This window comes from Budorcas taxicolor, chromosome 19 (assembly GCF_023091745.1).
Source record: "Budorcas taxicolor isolate Tak-1 chromosome 19, Takin1.1, whole genome shotgun sequence".
Lineage (NCBI taxonomy): Eukaryota > Metazoa > Chordata > Mammalia > Artiodactyla > Bovidae > Budorcas > Budorcas taxicolor.
Window position 1 is genome coordinate 13,284,195 of NC_068928.1, and position 24,321 is coordinate 13,308,515.

General features: G+C 48.5%; 1 protein-coding gene across 1 annotated transcript in view; it reads left to right on the forward strand.

Annotated features, from left to right (window-relative positions):
• The window catches only part of AATF (apoptosis antagonizing transcription factor), a 112,676-nt gene extending 93,006 nt beyond the window's left edge, over positions 1-19,670 (forward strand). The window contains exon 12 of the mRNA XM_052657747.1: positions 19,403-19,670. Coding sequence (XP_052513707.1) covers positions 19,403-19,466 — 64 coding nt within the window. The 3' untranslated portion in view covers positions 19,467-19,670. The remainder of the gene's footprint in view (positions 1-19,402) is intronic.
• Positions 19,671-24,321: the final 4,651 nt, after the last annotated feature.

Sequence of the window (24,321 nt, forward strand, 5' to 3'; positions counted from 1 at the left end):
CTTGGATTTTCCTGAGAAGCTTTTTTTCTTGTTACAAAAATGATAGCAATCTCAACATTTTGTAGGTACTCCATCCCTTTGCAAATAACTTAAATTCTCAATAGGAACAGCAAGAACTTTTATTTTGGCCCCCTTTCTCTCCTTCCCAGGCAAAAACTACTTTTCCCCACTCCTTCCAGAAAGCTCCTGGCTTTAAAAAGAACAAGGAGAGAATCCTTTAATGATAACCACTAAGCACCAAATACATTATTGTTTTACATCTGAAGTTTTAGAAACGTACAAATGTGATCCAGCCTTGTAAAGTGCTTTGTCAACATCACTGCCACGTTGTTCTTGAGGTGCCTCCGTATAATAGAATTTGTGCAGGCAATTCATCTTCTTGCGCCATTTTTGTGTGTGGGTCTGCACCCTGAGTGTGGGCATATCGTATCCATGGCATTCTTGTCGCCCTAACTGGTAACCCAGAAGTTACTTAGACCATTTTTGATTCCCTATTACCTACTTTACCCCCCATACACACTTTTTATTAGACATAATGTGCTGAATAATGGTGAAATATTTCAATGAAGTTAGCTCAGCATTTGAGAGCACATTGTCTAATATCCCCAGAAATACCCTCCACAGAGGACTTTTCGTTACTGGAAATCTTGCCAGCAAGAATGGTTAAGATACAGATGTTTTCTCTGAGGCTTATCTCCTAAAAAGACACAGGTTGTTCTGACAGGTGAAACAAGCACGCACAAATATGCAACACTGATCTAATCAGCGGGAACACTTGCACTGGCCCTGCCTCTCCCCAGCATCATTAAAAGCTCCCATTACTCTTTTATTAGAGGCTCCCTCTCTTCCTTATCAGATTACGGAATGAACATAACTCATGGCAGTGATTTGATCTCTTGTTAAAGAGGATTACAGCTTTGCATTAACTCGGATTGACACAGTTTATAATTCACTTGTTGATACTCGGGTGGGCAGCATCCCATGTTTGACGCCCCCCAGTAGGGCCAAGGGGCAAGGACTCTCATATATCATCATTAAAGACAGCGTCCAGCCTGGAGCGAGGGGGCCTGAGGCCTTCCACCTCCAGACAGGACAGAAGGGACATTCTCAAGTTCAAACCTGACACTTGGGCCAGAGTTTTAAAAACGGCTGCGAAAAAGGCACTGCCCTTGTTTCTTCTGTGTCTCCCGAATTGCTACTGTTCAGTCTTCACACAGTTTAGAGAATTTGCAGTCTCTAATGGAAGCCCTGGTTGCAAGCAGGTTCTAAAGAGGGAGAAAAGCACATTTTCTAGAAGGAGATTGTATATGCTGAACAGATTAAATCTTTGCTCAAAACAGGACTTCTTGACTATAGTTCTCATTTCTGCAGGCAGATTCCCACCATTTCTTCAAAAGACTGTGATTCTTACTGTTTTCTTCCCAAAGAGATGTTTCACATGCATTAAAGTGAGTGTAAATGTTTCTCTTAAGGAACTATTATTTTTAAGTTTTTATATTCTATTATTATCATCTTATAAAATGTGATATCGTATAGATGGTGTGTTAGACACAATGAAATAACATGCAGGTGGGCAGGCAGCAGCTAATGTTTTTCACCTGAATTTAGGTGAGTCGTCCAGAACTACTATGAGTACATTTCCCACGGCAGTCACTGAGCCACCTGAGCAGCTTGGGTTGCCAAGATGCACATCATCTCAGTTTTTAAGTGTGTTCATCCTTTGCTCTGATTTATCCACCCTAAGTCTGCCACCCTGTTTTTGGTTGGCAGTGAAATGACATAGAATAACTTCATATTCCACTTATTATTACTATTATTTTTGGTCAAGCCTCGCAGCTTCCAAGATCTTAGTTCCCCGACCAGGGATTGAACCTGGGCCCTGGCAGTGAAAGTCCAGATTCCTAACCACTAGGCCACCAGGGAGCTCCCTCATATTCCACTTATTGAATGTTTACTGTATCTCAGACACTTACTAAGCTCTTCACATATATTTTCATCCAGTCCTTATAAGAAACCACTGAAGTGGTTGACATTATGTACATTCTGTGATAAGAATACTGAGGCATAGAGCAATTAAGTAATTTGCCCATGATAGCCAAGTTCCGAGCAGAACTGGTGTCTGCATCTGGGAGTGTGGCTCCTGACCCCTGCCCCTGTTCCCGAGACATCAGCAAGCTTTTAGAAATATGTGGGAGTGATGTGCTGAAGGGCAGCTTGCTCCTCGCCCCCAACCCCACCACCAGCACACATACTCAGAGCCTTTCTCTTGCTTAAAAACTGGTTCAAGTAAAACGACTTTTTCTTTCTGCTATAGTAAAGATGCTTTCTTTTTTTAAAAAAATTATTTATTTACGGCGTGCTGGGTCTTCTTGCTGTGTGTGGGCTTTCTCTCTCTGCGGTGAGCAGGGCTGCTCTTCGTTGCAGTGTGTGGGCTTCTCATGTGGTACTTTCTCTAGCTGCAGAAGCTGTAACTTCTGTAACTACAGCACAGGCTGTAGGCGCGTGGGCTTCAGTGGGTGTGGCGTGTGGCCTTAGTTACCCTGCAGCATGTGGGATCTTAGTGCCTGACCAGGGATTGAACCCAAGTCCCCTGCTTTGGCAGGTGAATTCTTAACCTCTGGACCACCAGGGAAGTCCCTAAAGATGCTTTCTGTATGGGAAGATTTTGCCTGTCAAGCCATTCACATCGTGGTGTAAATCACTGAATTTCTAGGCCTGTTCTTATGGTCGCCCTTTTCTTTGATTACAAAGACCCTAAGCCTCATAACTGGCTTTGGAACCTGGTCCGGTGCATTCAGTCCTGTTGCTCCGACAGCTCTCCTGCATCTGGTTTCAGGGGCTTGTCACCGACTTTCCTCAGAGACTGTATTTTTCCCCTATAATAAAAACAAGACATGCTTATAGAAGAAAATTTGGAACATATAGAAAGGACAAAGGAAAATTCATGTTCTCTGCCACTGGGAAATAATATTATTAATACCCAATTATTAATATTAGTTAATACATTAATATAGTAATAATATTTATACTTTTATTATCTTGCAGAACTTTTTGTGTATATATTTTATAAAGACCTATTTGTATGTTTGAACCCCTTCTTTTTTAAAAATTTTATTTATTTGGGTATGCCAGGTCTTGGTTGTAGCCTGTGGGATCTAGTTTCCTGACCAGGGATTGAACCCAGGTCCCCTGCGTTGGGAGAGCGGAGCTGCCGGGGAAGTCCCCGAATCCCTTTTCCCAGTTAACTATTATAAGCATTTTAATGGCATATGTTTTTTTAAAGGCATCTTAAATAACCTTGTAATATTCTATTGTGGAGTATTTATTCTGGGACATTTGGGTTATTTCTGATTGTTTTTATTTCTCTTTAGGGTAATGCTGCAGTGAGCATATTGATACAGAAACCCATGTTCTAAGGTTTGCTTGTATCTTTAGCTTCTGAAGAGTAGCAGGGTAATTTCTGGACCAAAGGCATAAACATTAAAAATTTTTTTAGTTGAAGTATAGTTTATTTTCAGTTTTCTGGTATATAGTAAAATGATTCATCCATATTTTCTAATGGTTCATAATGGGTTGTACTAATTTCTATCCCCAGTCCCTGCCTCCTGAGGTTTATGTCATTTACCTTTGCTGATATGAGAGTTCATTGCAGTGACACTTTACTGAGGCCCTGCATGGTACTAGGCACTGGGCTAAGTATCTAATGTTTATTTTCTCATTTAATAATAACTTTGAAGAGTATGTATGTTTATTAACCATTTATATTTCTGTTTTTAATCCTTTGTCCATTCTTTTTCTTTGGGTTTAATTTTTCTCTGCAGTTTGTATGACTTCTATATGTGATGATTATATACCGTATTTCCTGTTTTTGTAGATTTCTCCCTTTTTGCTTCCCTGTTGGTATTAATGACTTTTATAGGTAATACATAAATTTTTTATGTGATCCAAAACTTAAGTTCTTTGTGGTGTTTTTCATTGCTTTTATGCCTTGGCATGGGCTTCTCAGGTGGCTCAGTAGTAAAGAACCTGCCTGCAATGCAGGAGATGTGGGTTTGGTCCCTGGTTCAGGAAGATCCCCTGGAGAAGGAAGTAGCAACCCACTCCAGTTCTCTTGCCTTTAAAATCCCATGGACCGAGGAGCCTGGTAGGCTACAGCCCACCGAGTCGCAAGGCGTCTAACATGACTGAACGACTTCATTTCACTTCACACACAGTATTCTTGCCTGGGAAATTCCATGGGCAAGAGTAGCCTGCTGGGCTACAGCCCGTAGGGTCGCGAAGAGTCGGGACACAGCTAAAGCGACTAAGCTCACACACACTTGCTTAGGCCTTCCTTCCTGGATTCCAGGATCAGCTGTTAGCTGGTATTTCTCTGTTATTTTTGTCTGATTTCTTTTCTTACTTTTCATCTGCTCGGAACTTTATTGTCATATATTGTCGAGTGGTCTCTACACTACCCCCCTACTGCTGCTTTGTGAGCCCAGAATTTTTTTTTTCCCCACTTCCTAGTGTTTCACTTTCACTATGACACCAACAGCCTCTTAACCACAGTTTGGTCTAATTATTTGTGTGTGTCCTTGCCAGATTACACCTTCCTAAAATGTCACTTAGGACATGCCATTCCTGGTGGCCTACCAAATAACATCTGAACCTGCCACCAAGGCCTGTGGTGACTTTGCCCTGCCTCCTTTCTCTCCTTGTCACCTGGCTCGGTGTGCACCCTCTGGTGCTGTCCTGCTGGCCTCCGAGGTCCCAGGACACCCTCCCGCCCCGGGGTACCTCCTCACCCCACCCCACCTCCCCTGTCCCACCTCTGTCCTTTCCTTCTGCAGGGCCTGTGGTCCTTGGTCCACACCAACCTTTCCAGAGGGACTTTCCTGATTCTCCACCAGCCACTGTCTAGGGGCTCTTTCGTCCTCAAACCCCTATTTTATTTGTTTCTAACAGTATTTAATGTACTTCACAAAAACATTTATTAGGGTGTTTTTTTTTTCTTGCTAAGAATGCTTAATTTATAAGTCAAAATTGTATGCATAAGTTTACTATCATCCCATGTTTGGTATTATCAAGGTTTTATGCTCTTACGTTTGGGTTAATATATTTTGATTCCAATTGAATGCTGCTTTACTTACTATATGGGCTTCCCTGATAGCACAGTTGGTAAAGAATCCACCTGCAATGTAGGGGACCCCGGTTCAATTCCTGGGTCAGGAAGATCCACCGGAGAAAGGATACCCACTCCAGTATTCTTGGGCTTCCCTTATGGCTCAGCTGGTAAATAATCCACCTGCAATGCAGGAGACCTGGGTTTGATCCCTGGGTTGGGGAAATCCCGTGGAGAAGGGAAAGGCTACCCACTCCAGTATCCTTGCCTGGAGAATTCCATGGACTGTATAGTCCGTGGGGTCGCAAAGAGTCAGACACGACTGAGGGACTTTCACTTTTCACATAGTTACTGTATAGCATTTCTGTAGCACAAGGTTTATTTGTAAAACAAGTCAAGTCTTTCCCCAGTTGATTTCAGCCTTCCCTCAGCTAGAAAGCTGACTCCAGATTCTTGACTACCTGCTCTGCCCCAGCTCACAGGCAGGATCACAGTGTGACCTTGAAGAAATCTTCTCTTTGGGCTTCTGTTGTTCAGTCGTGTCTGACTCTTTGTGACCCCGTGGACTGCAGCACACCCAGGCTTCCCGGTCCTTCACCATCTCCTGGAGCTTGCTCAGACTCTTGTCCATTGAGTTGATGATGCCATCCAACCATCTCGTTCTCTGTCATCCTCTCTCCTCCCGCGTTCAATCTTTCCCAGCATCAGGATCTTTTCCAGTGAGTCAACTCTTCACATCAGGTGGCCAAACTGCTAGCATCAGTCCTTCCAATGAATATTCAGGGTTGATTTCCTTTAGGATTGACTGGTTTGGTCACTTTTCAGTCCAAGGGACTCTCAGGAGTCTTCTCCAGCACCACAGTTCAAAAGCATCAGTTCTTTGGTGCTCAGCCTTAGTTTCCTGCTTTATAAAGTGAAAATAGTCCTTCTTGCTCATTAGATTCTTTTTTAAAAAATATTTATTTATTCTTCAATTTATCATTTATTTTTAGCTATGCTGGGTCTTTGTTCCTGCACTCAGACTTTCTGTAGTTGTGATGTGCAGGCTTCTTGTGTGGTGGCTTCTCTTGTTGTGGAGCTTTGGCTCTAACGTGTGAGCTCAGTAGTTGTGGCACGTGGGCTTAGTTGCTCCGCAGAGTGTGAAATTTTCCTGGACCAGGGATCGAACCCGGGGACCAATGCAGGGGTCCCTGCATTGGCGAGCAGGTTCTTAACCACTGGTCCACCAGGGAAGTAAGTCCTCATTAGAGAATGAAATAGTCTTGGTCATTTTTTGTTTCTGAAAAGACTGTTTTAATGATACCTGTACAAATAGATAGTTAAACAAAATATATGTTTTTATACATGTACCTGTTATGTCATTGTTCCTTTGCCCCCAAGGCAGACATACCTATTTTTTTGTACACCTGAGAAGCATTAGCTATAGGCCTCCTGTCTGAAATGCCTTGAAAGGCCTTCCAGCTTATGAGTCTATTGCTTGTAAGTAATTTGCTGGTAAGATTATTTTTGCAAACAGTCCTGTAAGATGGATGAACAAAATTTTTTCCCTCTTTTACTAAGACGGCTCCACATTATCTAACTCTTAACTCTAATATAAAGATCTTCATTGACCCAATAAACCCATCATAGGTTGACAATATCATAAGTTGAAAATACAGTTAATACGCCTAACCTGCTGACATCACGGCTGATCGTCACCCACCTTAGACATGCCCGGGACACTTCCATTAGCCTACAGTTAGGCAGAGTCATCCAAGGCAAAGGCCTATTTCATGGTAAAGTGGCATGTCGATTGTGTCATTGATGGAATGCTGTACTGCAGGTGAGCAGCACAAGGGCTGTCTGGGCACAGGGTGGTGTGTGTCGTTTGTCCATTGTCACCATCATGAGGGGGTCTGCCCCACGTCCCAGCCCGGGAGGAGAGAGGTTACAGTTCAAACTTCGAAGTGCAGCTTCTACCAAACGCACATTGCGTTCACACCGTCGTCAAGTTGAAAAATCTTTGAGTCAAGCATCTTTTTTTTTAATGACTTTGCTGGCTCTTGCTGCTACTCAGGCTTTTCTCTAGTTGAGGCGAGCGGGGCTGCTCTCTAGCTGTGGTATGCGGCCTCCTCGTTGCGGTGGCTCCTCTCGCCGCGGAGCGTGGGCTCCGGATGAGCGCGCTGCCTGTGCAGCGCGCAGGCTCGGTCGTTGCAGCTCCTGGGCCCTGGAGCACAGACTCGGCGGTTGTGGTGCACGGGCATAGCTGCTCCGTGGCACGTGGAGTCTTCCCAGACCAAGGATCGAACTCGCATCCCCCGCACTGGTAGGCGGCTTCTCCACCACAGAGCCTCTAGGGAAGGCCCGGTCAAGCGTCGGGGACCATCGTCACTTCACCCTGGTTCCCCTAGCACTCCGTGCCCGGCCAGTTCACCAGCAGCGCGGGCTGATCCTCTGCGGGCTTTCTCTCCACACGAGAGTGTTGCCCCGCCCAAGGGCCAGCTCCATGGTTTGTTCTTTGCTCGTGGCCAAGCTGGAAAAACGCAGAAATACAGAGTCCAGCCCTGGGACTTCATTCTTTACCTCGAGAGTTTTGGAAGTCGGTTTGCTTAGGCTGAGCCCTGGGAAAAGGTCACAAGTCTACACCACAGACGTGTGTCGTATGAAGGTCTTCTCCTGCCCATCTTGGCTGTGGTAGCCATACTGGGTGTGGTTTCTGGTGGCCCTTCTACAAATTACTAGTTACCATGGAAACACGGAGTGTATGGACAGGTTGATCAATTCTCCTTGTGGGACAGTTTGTTGGTTTTTGTTTTACTACTCTCAGGATTTTGGTTTAAGAAGAAAACAGCTCTAGAATGGCTCCTGTATGTGTATTAACAAAGCATAATAGTCCCTGGTTTCCTTTTGTTATTTTTACTGTTGGTTTTAAGTGTCAAGCCAAAAAAAGGATATTTAGATAAAGGGCATCGCCTGAGTGTACTTTGAGTTCCAGGTGCTAGGGAGCAGGCATCTGTAATGGGAAGCTATTACTAACTACCCTGGAAATGAGGTCTTGAATGAGCCATAACCACACCTTGTGTTTTATCCATTGTCTCCCTCTGGGGAGCAGAACACTTTATAAACATTAACTCTTTTACCCTCTGGGCACTTCCACTTAAAAGGTAAATAAGACTGAAGGCTCTTTCCTCTCCAATATAGATGAGGAAACATCAGCCGGGAGAGGGAGATTACTGGCTGGAGGCAGGGGAGGCATTTGCAGCCCAGGGTGTTTGGCATGTCCTCCCGCCACCCCCCCTCCCGCCGCGGCAATGGACCGCAACACCCTGGTGGCCTCTGACACCCAGTAGCTGCCCCGCGAGGTTCCCCTTTCTGCCTCTCGGAGGCTGGTGGGGGTTGGGCCCTTTGTCTGGTGTGGAATGTGAAATGCAGCAAAGAGGACCAATTGTTCCACACTGCTTTGTGCTCCTTTATAAGAAAGAAGAAATCAATACACATTTTCTCCTGCACGCACTTGGCAGCGCTCGGCCTCCCTGTCCGCCTCTGCATCCTGCAGGGGAGGCACAGCCATGCAACACAGCAGACTCCCCAGTTTCCAGGGGCAGAAACGCAAACTACTCATTTTGCACAGAGCAGTCAGGCTTTTAAAAACCAGTCCTGTAACTGGCTGAGGTCATCAGACTGCTCACTTCAGTGACTGGCTGGTGAACCGAGGCACTTGAGTGGGGAGGCGGCCCCAGGGTAGATACCTAGAAGCTCCGGACCCCTGGGCACTCCCCCTGGGGAAGGTTTCCCTGGCAGGTGGCTGGGAGAAACCATTTTTCCAAATTTCTCCCTTGATACACAGAAGAGAGGAGCAAGTTCTTTGAAGGAAGACATTAAAAACCAAACAAGATTGACAGGTGGAGGGCATCAGTTTGCATTTTGTCATTCAATGTAAATAAACTGTCCAAACAAGACCCTTAAGGTAGGGATCTTGTAGAGAGCTGAGACAGGAATCTTGTAGATTTTATTTTTTAATCAGAAAATGTGGTATTGATCCCTATAACTTTGTAGCTTCTTGCCATTAAACAGTTAAGTGTGGGACATGACTGTTATAACAAAGGTGTTTTTTTTTTTTTAATTTTTTGAAGTATAGTTGATTTGCAGTGTTTCAGGTATACAGCAAAGTGATTCAGATATGTGTGTGTGTGCATGTCTGTATATACATAAATAGACACATATATCTCGTTTTCATATTCATTTCCACTATAGGTTATTGTAAGATATTGAATATAGTTCCCTGTGCTACACAGTAGGTCCTTGCCGTTTATCTGTTTTATATATAATAGTGTGTATCTGTTAATCCCAAACTCCTAACTTCTCCTTCCACCCTTTTCCCCTTTGGTAATGGTAAGTTTGTTTTCTACGTTGATGGGTCTATTTCTGTTTTGTAAATAGGCCCCTTTGTATGGTATTTTTAGATTCCACATGTAATGATACTGTGTGCCATTTAACAAAGGTAATTTAGGGGGCAGAACAGCCTCGCAGAGCCTGGTGAGGTCTGCAGTCGGGTTCTTGGGCACAGTGCTTCCTTCGCACCCAGGAGATCGCTGGGGCTGGAGTGTGGATGGTTTACCAGGGAAAGGGAGGAGGGCCGAGAACAGAACCCAGGGAAGGGCGGTGGGGGTGGAGAGAAAGGATGAGGGCAGAGCAGGAACAGACATGGAGGGTTTCCCCCTGGGCGGAGTGTGCGGGGACTGGGGCAGGTGGGCGGCTCCTGCCCCCAGAACCCTGTGGTACCTTTGTGTCCTGCAGGCTGAGCTGAACCCGTGGCATCCCGAGCTGCTTTTATGTTCGGATAAAAAAAGTCTCTGCTTTTATGTTTGGATCAGGACTGGGGTTTTTTTCGTCATCAGTCCTTCAACTTAGCACCAGCAGTAATGGAATGCCTTGCTGAAACTCCGGGTTGACCACAGACATTTTCGCTGATTCCTGTGTGTTTTGACCCCCTTGGAGTAGCTGAGAGAAGGATCACACACCGCCCCCCACCCAGGCCCTGGGTCGCTGGGCAGCGGTCTTGATAGGGATACAAATGTAACTCAGTGTCAGCCTCCCCTTCCATGTGGCTGGAGGAGGTGATTCACCTCTAAGCAGTGAAGCATCCCGTGGCTTTTAACAGGAACTGTTAGAGGGGCTGCTGTTTGAACAAGGAGCTTCATCTTCCTGAAAGCCAGCAGTCACAAAGCCGTAAACACAACACTGGCCAACTCTATTGCCAGGATCGTGGCGGCCTGACGTTAATATTAAACATCTCCAGCAAGGCAGAGAGCTTCCCAGCCCAGCCACAGAATAAAAATAAATAAAAATAAAGAGAAAACCCCACTAAAAGCAGTGAGATGATTTGTCGTCCTTCCTCTGTGAGGCCATTTGTCTTCTTTCGCATCAAATCTGTTATAAAACAGTCAAACTGTGAAAGTGGAAATCATCCCAGGAATATGGAATATTAACGCACAGGAGAGGAGGCGACATCCCTTTTGTTGAGAGGTCCCTCCTCACCCCGCGGCCCCACCTCCTCTTTTTTGCAAGCCCCACCAAGGTAAATTATTTTTCTTTAATAGAATTTGAAAGACTTGAAACTGGTGGTAGGATGATGGAAGTTTCAAGTGTTTTGCTTCCTTGTTTAAGGGGCGTGAATTTGTAACTGACATGGGAACAAGGAGGGAATGCGGGTTGGGGGAAAGCTCCGCAGACTCGCCCCTCGCATCCTCTCACCCATCCTTCCTCCTTCAGTTCCTTTGTCTGGGGCCTGAACCTGCGTCTTTGAACATTTATAAATCTCAAGTCTGATCTTTAGGAGACAGGCCAGAGGTCACATGTCACCACCCGTAATTTAAAGCTGTGGGGCTAAAAGCATTTGCAGAGGTTTGAAGGACCTGGCTCTGACCTGACCAAAGGAGCGAATTGGAGCAGACCTTACAGAGTCTCCTTCAAGCACTGGGGAGGATGGCAAGGAGAGCGGAGGTGGTGGGTAATTGATGGCCCGCTTGCCAGAGCCGCCAGTTGCCTGGTCCACTGAGAAGTGCGTCGTGTGCTGCCACCTTGTGGCAGGTCTGGGCAACTGCGGTGAGCTGTCCCGTAGCTTACGGAGAGTTCAGCCCGGCTCTGAAGGGAGCTTTGTCCAGATGTAGGCGATCAGTGGTGGGTAAGGGCGTTCTCTGAGTTACTGTTACTCTGCTCACTTGTCCCTGTGAACAAACAGCTCTCGATAAGAGAACATTGCTTTTTTCTCTTTTCACCTTTCTTGGCTTTCTGTGTATGGTTTTTGGCATGCAGTTGTGCTGGCATTTCAGGGGAGAAGCCACTCTTTGTTGCTGGGGATGTTGGGAGGAGAGGGAGGGAGTTAGGTGCTGACCTATTGGCTTTACCCAGGAACTCTGAGTTTTCTACGCTCTTGATCTTTTTGCATCACCGTGAGTGGCACTCCCTCCTTACAAGATGCACTTCTGTGCCTTCACTGGCATTGCCTTCCTCACTGTCCAGGCTTCCTGACAGACAGTCTCGGCCGGGGGCTCGGCCCCACCCCCGGCCCCACTGCTGTGTGTGCACACGGCCCCCCCAGCCCCGGCCCCACCACTGTGTGCACACGGCCCCCCACCCCCATCCCACCGCTGTGTGCACACGGCCCCCCACCCCCGGCCCCACCACTGTGTGCACACGGCCCCCCACCCCCATCCCACCATTGTGTGCACACGGCCCCCCACCCCCGGCCCCACCACTGTGTGCACACGGCCCCCCACCCCCGGCCCCACCGCTGTGTGCACATGGCCCCCCACCCCCATCCCACCATTGTGTGCACACGGCCCCCCACCCCCGGCCCCACCACTGTGTGCACACGGCCCCCCACCCCCGGCCCCACCACTGTGTGCACACGGCCCCCCACCCCCGGCCCCACCACTATGTGCACACAGACCCCCACCCCCGGCCCCACCACTGTGTGCACACGGCCCCCCACCCCCGGCCCCACCACTGTGTGTGCACACAGCCCCCCACCTCCGGCCCCACCACTGTGTGCACACGGCCCCACCACTGTGTGTGCACACGGCCCCCCACCCCCATCCCACCACTGTGTGCACACGGCCCCACCACTGTGTGCACACGGCCCCCCACCCCTGGCCCCACCACTGTGTGCACACGGCCCCACCACTGTGTGTGCACATGGCACCCCACCCCCGGCCCCACCACTGTGTGTGCACATGGCCCCCCACCCCCGGCCCCACCACTTTGTGCACACGGCCCCCCACCCCCGGCCCCACCACTGTGTGTGCACACAGCTCCCCACCCCCGGCCCCACCACTGTGTGCACACGGCCCCACCACTGTGTGTGCACACGGCCCCCACCCCCATCCCACCACTGTGTGCACACGGCCCCCCACCCCCGGCCCCACCACTGTGTGCACACAGCCCCCCACCCCTGGCCCCACCACTGTGTGCACACGGTCCCCCACCCCATCCCACCACTGTGTGTACACACAGGCCCCACCCCTGGCCCCACCACTGTGTGTACACGGCCTCCCACCCCCATCCCACCACTGTGTGCACACGGCCCCCCACCCCCATCCCACCACTGTGTGCACACGGTCCCCCACCCCCATCCCACCACTGTGTGTACACACAGGCCCCACCCCTGGCCCCACCACTGTGTGCACACGGCCCCCCACCCCCATCCCACCTCTGTGTGTGCACATGGCCCCTGGGGCCTGGGGCAGCCACCTGCTGTCTGGATCCACACCGTTCCCCCTCTTAGGCCACAGAACCAGTTCTCAGACATCTTTCTGTCACCTGTAAAGTCTCTGATATAGAGTAGAATGGATTTGGGTGAGAGGAAGCAGGAGGGATGAAAGATGCAAGAAGGTGCCCTCTTGTTTGCGGAGTTTGGGGAGCAGACCCTAGCAGCTGGGTTAGGAGGACCCCTTGGTTTGGTGCCAAGTTACCATTGGCAAGACAGCTTTTTCCATTTGGCATGTGGAATGTCCTGGGCCTCCCTGCAGACAGAACAGAGAGACTGGAAGCTCCGTGAGGGCAGGAAAGGACGTGCTGAAGACAGAGGTGACGATAGAGCCTACTCTGCACGCCTGGGCCTGTTGGACCGTCCAAACCTGCGAGGTGGGCTCAGAGGGTGCAGACGCTGACTATTGGGCCACTGGAGGGTTCAGAGGGGTTCTGCCAGGCCGGCAGGAGAACCCCAGCTTTGGCATAGCGGGATGGAGTGTTTCTTTCCACCTGGAAAAGACCAGAGTTAGTTAGGAGACAGCAGTAGTTGAAATGCTGCCCCAGGGAAGAGCTGTCCCTGCGGCTCTAGACGGCCGGGCTATGGGTGGGGGTCCCACAGTGGCAGAGGGGGGCCCAGCCGGAGGAACAGTGTTTCCACATCTCCAAATGGAGTGGGTTGTCCCAACAGAGTGACTCCATATGATCACTTTCCCAACTTAGCTTCTGCCGTGTCATTCCTATTTTGATAATCCTGCAAAAACCTAACAGATAAGCATTCACGTGTATTTTGTGACTCTGTTATACCTGTGTGTTACACTCTGAAACCAAGGACCCATCCTCACCTGATACAGGTTTATAAGCTTCCACAGCACTAACAAGTAAAATGTTTTTGAAACACAAAAAAAATTCTGCATCAGTAACATCACCAGTAATTATTAAAAGCGCATCTGCCGTCAGCAACCATGGTGGTCAGTGTGAGTTTCTGCTCCGGCTGTGTCTGTCCTGACACAACGATTGGGTTTAATCAAGGTTCTGCTGGACGTGAGCGCTATTGCGATCAGCGCCTTAGTCTCACTTTCCCTTTGTGCATTTCATCATCCTTGGATTCGCAAGTGTATGTCTTAAGACGTGGAGTCCCACAGAAGCACGCGGCACAGGCCCTTCGGGTGTGCAGGGCCGAGGTGGGGTTACCGGGGAGGGCGGGCCCTCGTGGGCTGCACCTTGCATATTTAGGGAGGAATCCCCCACCTCCCCCACAGTGAAGCAACTGATGAGCAATCTCAGATTAATCGGGGGCAAATTCTGTGTACAGTTTTAATCAGGAAAGCAGTGGTTGTCTCTGCTGGCACCTTTGGAAGGATGGCTGGAGTCCCGGCATGTCGTACTTGCTCGGAGACCAGGAGGCACTTTTGGAGGCTGTGCTGGTTTCTTTAGGGAGTGGTGCCCTGGCTGCTTTCTTCTCTGCCTGCTTTTAGGGCCACAGGGCCCGGTGGGTGTAGCTTGGAGGTGTCTGGGCCGGAAGAGGAGAATCGGGGTGTCTGGGGCGTGGCCGGTGCAGCTCCTTTGGTCCCAAGTGCTGCAAACTCCTGACCTCACTGACTGCACCCCCGCACAGATCTCTGTGGGCTCAGGTGTGCCTTTGTCCTGGGCTGTGTTGCAGTCGGTGAGGAGCGCGTGCGGCTGGACTGCACCTTGACACACGTCCACCCCCGTTTCCTTTAGGGCCCCTTTGAGCCGTGCCTGCCACTCAAGTGATAGCATCTCACAGCCAGCTTGACTGGGCACACTTAAGTCTCTTCACCTCACATAATAAATAAGCTGGACCCTAGTACACACACGCGCACGCACACACACACACACACACACACACACACACACACACATACGTTCTGTCTTTATGGAAAATGGCTGCTAATCCATGATCATTTTTTTCCAGAAACAGGTTTTATGATAAAATAGTAAAAATATTAAATTAGAAAATGCCTCACTAAGGGTTATAAAACCTTACTACACTAGAGATAGGTAATTATCCCCTCTACAGCCTAAATGACAGTTTAAAAGAAATAAAAATGTTAGTGCTCATTACTTGCTTTTGTAGGTTGCAATAAAGGGTAAGTTAAATTTTAATTCAAGGAAGAGCCCCTGCTATCGACCTTCTACCTTAGGTCCAAGTCCTGTTAATTACTCTGTGGGTTATTCTCCAGCATGATACCCCCATTAATACATTTCCTACAGTGGACATTCCCACTGGCCATTGAGGCCGAGAGTGGGGGATGGGGTAACAAAGCGGGGAAGGCATTTCAGCTCAGTGATTCAAATCTGGACTCTTAATGTGGTAAGGAGCAGGAATTATGTATTAAGGAAAAAAAACCGAACTTCATTATGCATAGCCTTAAGGGGACCTCAAGTATTAAACTACACGCTTACCCGGGAGAATCGGATGGAGACAAGGTTAACCTGAAGGATTGATAGTTTGGCTTCTCCGCCTGGCTAAATCCCGGTTAGGAAAGATGCTGGGGTCGGGGCGGGGAGAGAGAAGGGGAGCGCTCTGTGCAGCAGAAAGCCGGCTGGCCCTCTGTCCCATCGTGGCTCTTCCTTACCCAGTTCTGGTTTTAGTTTTGTTTTCCTGGCTCTGGGAGGGGACCTGGGTGTGTCCTGTTTCCTTCCAGATGCCTTTCCCTCCCCCGAGCCCTGGGTTGAGCACCCGCCTGGGTTGGGGGCACCGTTCAGTATCCACCCCCACCCCCCACCTCAGTCTTCCCCCCGGGCCACACAGAGATCTTCCCCTGAGAAAGGAGATGCAGGGACTTGGCAGGAATCAGTTTCCAGCTCTTTCCTGCAGCGGTCCTGGCCAGGCGGAGTTGCAGGTTCCCCTCCTCCCTTGCTTTTCACAGTTAGTCTTCACTGGACATGAAGCCCCTCCTTGCCCCAGAGTGGGGGAACCTCACAAAAGGACCAGTCAACATATCAGGGCAGGGATCACGACCGGCCGTGACTCAGGACCAGGTAACAGAGCCCTGACGGTCAGGTGGCTCCCGGGTCTTTATTCTCAGCAGAATTGCAGGAGAACCTAATTGAGTTGTCAGCTGATAGACCATTAAAACTAATTTTTGGTGGGAGATCACTCTGAGATTGGGGGGAAAGGGCGATTAATTCAGAAGGAATCGAGAGGACTGTCACTGCTATGACAGAACTCTCCCTTTCCCACATCTGCTTGTTTGCACGGCAAGGTTTCCCATCACTGATGGCTACGAAAGCTAAAAAGTAGGATAGGGTCGCTGCTGAACCTGCTTTCATTCTAGCGATAAATAATATTCATCCCTGGTGGGAACGGAGGGGGAAGCCTCATCCATATCATTAAGAGATAACTTCCAGTAACATTTTACACATATTAAAAATTTACCAAAATTATACCAAACTTTATTATATTGTTTTCGTATATATCAGTTGTATCCTAATAATAATTACAGTGATAACACCGTCCAGAAGTAAAATTTTTCAAAATTAACTTAGAGCTTTATGGTCCCAAGAAATTAAAATATTTTTGTTTCAACTTTTTAAATTTCGAAAAGTGCATCAATTTGCATACTTATTTTTGTGGCCAAAAAATATCATAGAGTAATCAATAAAAGACTTTCAAGCATAAATCAATTATATTAAGACAAAAACCTTTAGGGAAAAATCAGATGGAAATCCAAGTTTAAGAAGAAAAAGATGCTGTAAAATTTCCAGGTTAACGAGTTTGTTTACGCGTTGTTTAAATGAGCTGTAAGGGATATCAGATCAGTATGGCACTTAGGTTCCATGGGGCGTATTACAAACGGGATGCAAGAGTTTTATTTTAAAAGTTAATATGCACAATTTTCTGATAATTATATCCTTTGTGCCTATTACATTTATCGAGAAAAATTTTATATATCAATTTAAAAATGTGCACAGGGGCTGTGGGATTTTGGAAAGTTGTGTAGGGGCTGTGCAGAGAGGCTGAGGACCAGACCACAGACCCCACCCTCATGGCAGTGTGCTTCCCACCTCCGCCCCAGGCAGGGCCTCTGCAGGGAAGAGGGCCGGGAGCCGAGCTGAGCAACTGGAGTTTGGGGGGCTTCATCCTGGCCATGCTCTTGGACCCCAGGAGGGTCAGCTTTGTCCATCTCTACAATGGGTAGGAGATGGGAACAGAAAAGTCGCCGAGGAGGCTGTCGCCACCTTCTTGGTGAGAGATGGTAGGATCTGAAATGACGGAGCCTGGAGGAGCGGGGGATGTCTGAGATACTTTGAGGGTGAAAACGGTCCCTGATTGGTGGTCGTGGGTGAAGAAGACTTGGAATTGAAATTGCTTGGGGATTCTCAGGTGGGAATAATCCCTGATTTGTATTTTTTCTCTCTTTGCTGTAAAATATATTTTAAGAATCCAGACCACTCTGCCGTCCAGGTTGCTTTGCCATGAACAGCTGCATATGTTTGTCAGCCTTGCCCACCTGAGTGTGAAATGATGTTCTATCAAAACATGGGTTTCAGCATCTCCCTCTCCGCTCCTGACATGTGAACCCTGCTGCGGGCAGTGACTGCCGCGTGGCCCCAGTGGTTCGCTGATGTCGCGGTGCGGAGAGGAATCATTTGCTCAGTGGTAATGATGGGTCTGGCGCGGGCGAAGCTAGAAGGGGTGATTGTGAAGGGCTCCACAGCCTCAAAGCCACACTGTCCTCTTTGTCATGGCGACCCTCCCCTTAACACCGTTTAATTTCTTTGCGGAAATGGCTGCAGAGACTTGCACTTATTGGCAGGTAGGCAGGCCATCGCGTAAGCAAGTCATGCCTGGGCAGGGCAGGGCTGTCTTCTGTGTGATGGAGCCAGTGATTTAGAAGCCACTGCCTCTGGAAGGACGCTGCCTGCTTGTCATTTGCATGTGGTCTGAAGCTGCCTTCCCCTTTACGTTCAGGGCTGTCTGGGGCGTCCGGGGCCGAGCCAGGCAGCTGTGTATTGCTCAGGGACGAAGAGACCCTGCGGTTCCAGGTGGACCGCAGCCTTTGTCATCGCTCCAGGGGTACCCTGGTCGGCTGAGGGTACTGGCAGGTTCTTGCCGTAACGTTCCTATAATGATATGGGAGACCCACTGTGTTCTGGTCACTTTCCCTGCCTGCCCCGTGGTCCCCAGCATGGCAAGGTTACTTTACATTCATTGCTTCAGTGGTTCCTTCCTTAAGATTCTTCCCTGTTTTCAGAGTTTCAATATGCTATTGCTGTTGCTGGGGTCTCTAGAGTACCTCTGTCGGGCTTCCCAGGCGGCTCTGATGGGAAAGAATCCGCCTGCAGTGCAGGAGGCTTGGGTTCAATCTCCAGGTCAGGAAGATCTCCTGGAGAAGGGGACAGCTACCCGCTCCAGCATTCTTGCCTGGAAAATTCCATGGACAGAGGAGCCTGATGGGCTGCAGTTCATGGGGTCACAAAGAGTCGGACCAACTGAGCGACTAACACTGTCACTGTTGGTACCCAAAACTGTAGCAGGGTGAATTCAGACAGACTCGTAAGATTCTGTGTTGAAATGTGGCTGGACCAGTAATAGCTGTCTGAAGCATGGGGAGGTTTTTTTGCTCTTCGTTTTGAAAATTAGATTTGCTGATGATGACTCTCAGGTAATAAGAGCACTTCTGTCAGCCAGCCTGTCAAGGATGGCAGGCTGTGGCTTTTGACAACAGAGTGGGCAAAGCTTTCTCCCCAGCTCCTTCACTCACTGGTCTGTGACCTCTGCCCCGTGCCTGCCCTCCTTCCCCGAGTGTAGAGGTTTGGTCCCTGCCTCCCTGTGGTGTGACCCGCCTGGAGGCTCGTGGCTCCTCACATCTCCCAGGGAGACCTGGCCCTCAACCCAGGGAAGAGTTCTGGGCTGCTGGGGCCCGGGGGTCCTTGATCACCCCTGCTGGGAGGCAGAAACACAGGTGCAAGTCATTTATTCATTTTCAGGGACCCAAGACCCTGGCATGTTAGGGTGTTTTTTTTTTTTTAAACGTCAAACCCAAATTTAGAAATAAATTAGCCAATCAAATTACCTATTCGATGGAGGATAGTGGAGGGGCGGGGTTCGGGGAAGAGCCCCTGTGCCTGAGCAGCTGCACGCGTGCTGGTAATTGGAATCTTGTTGCTGGGTCATTTTCATTGTTTTTCAAGTACTGCCAAGTCCAGGAAAATGTATGAAAACTAAATTATATCCCCTACATTCCATGTCTGATTGAATCTTCCTCGTGTGGCAGTCTCATACATCGTATTAAAATATTCAATCTTGTTTTCTTACTTGAAGAGCCTGTCTGTAAAGGGCAAACTTATAGAAAACTGGTTCCCTGGAGACAGGGTATCCAGCCATGCCGGACTATTTACATATTCTGCTGTTTGGCCGATTCCAGGTTCTTCCCCTCCTCTGTGTTTGTGAAGAAGAGCTGTGGGATGCATTTTTAATTACGCAACTGTGTTTTCAATTGAAGACTCAGATTGGGGTGTTTCCCAGCTTCTTGGTTCTTTTCTAACCTTGAAAAGTTAAACCAACGCATTAACCAGTTTGTTTCGTTTGTCTTCCAGGACAGAGCTGTATCGATCCCTTTTTGGCCAACTCAACCCCCGTGATGACGGCCATGGGGCCTGACGGCGCCCATCTTTCCAGCTCAAGGCCTGAGGTGGGGTCGCTGCACACCCTGTCCCTGTGGAGGGTGGAGGAAGCCATGGGCTGTAATCCTGGGAGTATGCGCGGTCCAGAACGCAGCCTGAGGCGGGCCAGGAACCCTCTCCCGACCGTGGTGCTTCCGGAAACAAAGGCTGTGCCCCCACTCCCCACCCCACGGCCTTGAACCGCCACAAATAAAGAGTATTTTTACTGTTGCCGCAGCCACACGTGATTCCTTCAGCAGCAAGTGCGTGATTGAAGCTCCTGCAGGGCGACAGGCTCTTTGTTTCCCCAGCCCAGTGGCCTTCTCTCACAATATAAAACTTCACAGAAGGGGGACTTCCCCAGGGGTCCAGTGGTTAAGACTCAGCCTTCCAATGCAGGGGTCGTGGGTTCAATCCCTGGTGAGGGAACTTCAGTCCCACATACCTCAGGGTACAGTCAAACATTCTAAAAAATAAATAAAATGAACCCAGGATTTGGGAAAAAACAACTTCACAGAAGGAATAATCCTGAGGCAGAGGCTGCTCTGAGGTGGGTAATGTTCAGCAATTGATTATGGCTCTGAGGAGCAGGCACACCTGCCCCGCGCACCTGCCCCAGCTGTGCCCCGGTGGAGGTATTTGTCTGTTGTTGCTCAACAGCAATCTCTGACTCCTTTCTTGTTTCCTCTTTTCACCCATAAAGATTCTTCCAGAGTCCTTTTCCATTCTCACCATTCCTAAATCACTTTATTAAGATCAGCTCTGGTGTAAATCCAGCAGGAGGAAATGATTCACTTGTTTTTCATCCAAAGGTCAAAAGCTGAAAATTAAATCCCCATAAGGGGGATTTATTGGCCTGCTGTGGTCAGTATGCAATGAGATGATCTTGCATAAGTAATGTGTATGTGCTCACATGTGAGGCTGACCATCTCCCGGGTCCTGTGCCCGCATCTTTAGAGCTATGGAATTAAAGGAATATTGACTCCAGGCATCTGTATGACTAGTCACTGTTTTTATAGAGTCAGGTTTTGGTGTTGTTTTAAAATGTCAAAACCAAGTGACAGATTTTTGTGCCCAGGGATCCCACATTATCCTTGACTAGGTGTCCAGGGACCGAGGACACAGCGCCAAGAGGCTGGGCTCCACATGAAGTGAGTCCGAAATGCAGTCTGCATCACAGTTTAGTATTAAGGTGAGCATCTGGTGGGCTTGGGGTGGGGCAGAGGTGGGGAGGAGGATGGTCTCTCTGTCTCACAGTAATTGGACCCTGGTACATCCTGACCTGTTTTTCTCCTCTTGGTAAGTTACCTCTTAGGCTTGACTGTCAGGAAAATGTTTAATTTTCAGTGTGTCTCCAGTAACTTAAAAGATCAATCAACAAAAATAGATTTCCCTTATTTCACTCCCTTCAAAATGATCACTTTTAAAAATTCAGATCATCCAACCCCATCCATCTAACTTGAGGATCCCGGATAACCCATGTGAGAATAGCACTGGCCACCCAATGCAGACCCACGTTTCCTAAAGAGACGGAATCTTTGTCATAGTCATTATCCAATGAAGAAAAAGGTTTAAACAGGTACTTCAAAATATTTGGAGTCCATCATGTTTAATTAGAATGAATTAAAAGTCAAAGAGATGAGAAAGAGTGGACAGAATTTTCAGTTAAGGGAGGGAGGCTTGCATTTTAAAATTCAGAAGACAGCCCTCCTTCCAGCCAAGAATAAATTGGATACTATTTTAATTGACACGGATACTGCAATTCAGTAACTGTTACCAGAAAGATTAGTTGATTGATTTGCATTTTAATAAAACTAATACTTTACATTTTGGTGGCTAATGCTGATTTTGAAATGAGTTGAGAACGTTATCAAAGAGTTTCAATCCGGGGCCCTTTTTTCAGTGTTGACTGAAGCATTTCTCCCTTTTGTGTGAAGTTTGCTTATTTCCTTTTCATCCGTTTTGACACCTCCTTGCATGGCGCTCCTAAACCACAGCCCCTGAAGACACCACCAGAGCCACGAGGAAGCCACCGGCCCGCCCAGCCCCAGCTTGCGCATGGGGCCAGAGCAGGCCGTGGGCTGTTCCCTTCAGGATGGAGAGGATAAGGCTGTTTTCTTGTCTTAGTTTATTTCACGTCAGAAATTACAGAAATGTGGATGGAACAAATGGAAATAAGACTTGGCTACAACCCCATACTTTGGTCACCTGATGCAAAGAGCCGACTCTTTGGAAAAGACCCTGATGCTGAGAAAGATTGAAGGCAAAATGAGAAGGGGGCAACCGAGGATGACATGGTTGGATAGCATCACTGACTCAATGGACTTGAGTTTGGGCAAACGCTGGGAGATAGTGAAGGACAGGGAAGCCAAGCCTGGCGTGCTACCCCCGAGTCCAAGGGGTCGCAAGACATGACTTAATACTGAACAACAACAAAAATTACCCCTCCACTCAGAAAGATCCCCTTCTCGTTGTTAACCTGTGTTCCTTCATCACCCTCGTCTGTATTTAGGTGCTGTGGCACCCAGTGGACTCCTCTCGGGATGGGGGAGGGGAGCAGTGCGGGTGGAAGACATCGTGTGTCCTTCTGGACTGTTTGAAATGTTACCCTTTTAAAAGCAGCAAAAACAAAATGCATGCGGCCCCCTCCACCTAATTAATATACATACACCACCCATTGAGAACCACCCATAGGTTGCATTCTGCATTCCATTAGTACAAGAGAAGGTTGTTTCCACACTTTTAAAGATCTCACTGAAGTATTTTAATTGCAACTAATAATTCCATAAGTCTTTGCCAAATCCCCTTCTTGAACACTTCACTGTTACAATTGTTTGCTATTATGAATACTGTTTCAGGAGAATATTCCTGCGTGAAGCTTCTTTGTTGTCTTTTGAAATTATTGTTTTTCTTGGCATGGATCTTTGGGAGTAAAATGAACCAAGTGAATGAGTCCAGATACTTTGAAAGTTCTGACAGAGGCTTGCTCTAGGGCTTCTCACCTGCCATAGGCTGGGCCGTCTGCAGTGAAGGGTGTGGAGAGGCAGAGAGGAGGTTGGCCCTGCACTCTGATCCTGGGGTTTATTTCTTGCTCCCCAGGGAACGCTTGAAATCAGCCTCCTCCTCAGGGAGGATTAGAGAGCTGTGGCCTCTCATGTGCTCTGAGATGCTCCAGTGAAAGATGGTGGGTAAATAGAAAGGGACACTAGCCTCGCCCTCCCCGGCCCCCCGTGTGTGTTTTCTAGCCGCTGCATCACACACACGCTGCTCCTCCCTCTCCCCTCTGGCTTCCTGCTCTTGCTACTTTCAGCGCTTTCATCCCGGCGGTCTCTTTGGCGTGTTTTCCTCGCCTTGTGTGAGTCTGTGTTCCTCCCCACACTGCCTTTAGGGTGTAGCCAGACTCTCCATGGTCACCGGCCAGGAATGCTTGTCGAGCATCGTTCAGGAACCCTGAGAGCGCACAGAACACCAGAGAACGTCAGTTCTGACAAGTTCAGCAACAAAATCCGTGTCTCCAGTTTAGGAAAGTCGATTACTTTCAGTGGTTGAGTCTCCTGGTCTCCACATACGACTCGTCCAGGATTACTGCCTCTTTGCCTCTTACCATTTCATCCACAAGGAGCTGACTTTGAGGCTCAGTGGATCCAAACCTTCCCCACCATGGTGCGGTCACCGTGCATGTGAGACAGCAAGCTCCGTGCCTCCCTGAGCCAGGCTCAGAGGCGATGTAGCTGCGTCTCAGAGGTGAAGGGTGTCTTGGGGAAGCCTGAGGTTCCAGCTACAGAAGTGTGGCTGTTCTGTGCCAGGGCGGATGGCTCCCCTCTCCTGACATCCTGATGGGCTGCACTTGGCGTTCAAAAAAGGCACGTACAAGCAGTGAGCCTTGTCTAAAGTGAATGAACTTTGTGTTCTGTATCTGAGTTTGTTTTTAATGTGTGTTTGTGTGGGTGTGTTTGTACTGGGGGACAGTTGTGCTAGGAATTAAGTTGAACTTGCCTTGGACATTCTTTCTGTTTAAATCTCATCTGTCTCACTTTCTCTTTTTTTCCTTTCTCTTTCTTCATAACATTTCAAAAATAACTGCCAGTAATTTGGTAAGGTCATTAGCTAATCCTTAAGTCCTGGGGATCCGTATCATCCTCCTGACTTGCATATATTCAATTTGTTCAACAGCTGTGTTGATGAAGCCCTCAATACCTGCTCCTTGTCTGGAGAGGAGAGGATGGTGTAAATGCAAAGTGAGTATGCCTTACCTAACTTTGGATTTTCTTGTCTGTCTATAGATTTCCTTTACCGGCCCCTTCTTGCCCGTTGTGTGGGGTCTGCCAATAAAGTCGTCGCCTCAGCGGCATTTATATTCCTGAGAAGTTTGCTTGGTTTATTTCCCTGGTCCAGGGTTCCCAGTTCATTTGTTGAGGTCAAGGACACTGAATTCTCAGGAAAGAAAATTTAAAAGAATGGAGAGAGAGAGAGAGAGAGAGAAAAAAAACCAATCCCAGATTACTGATAGGGAAGAAATGGAATCCAAAGTCCCCAGCAGGAATGGTAACACATAAAGATTCCTGCGCAGCCTCCGCCCACCCCATCTGCCTCTTTATGGCGGGGCTGGAAATGAGCCGGGGTGCCCTGGACCGGCAGGCTCCCCACCCCGTGGTGCTGGCTGCTTCTGCCGCCTGATCTCCCCTCCCCAGGTGTTGAGGGGTGTGCCCCGGTTCTCACATAGGCTTGGGGGCACAGAGTTCATCCTGGAAGGGGCTGGTGTGACCTGTGTCAAGGACAGATATGAACAGAAGGTGGTGGAGTGGGAAGAACGTTGGATCAGAAATCAAACCTGCCAAGGTGCGACCTGGAGG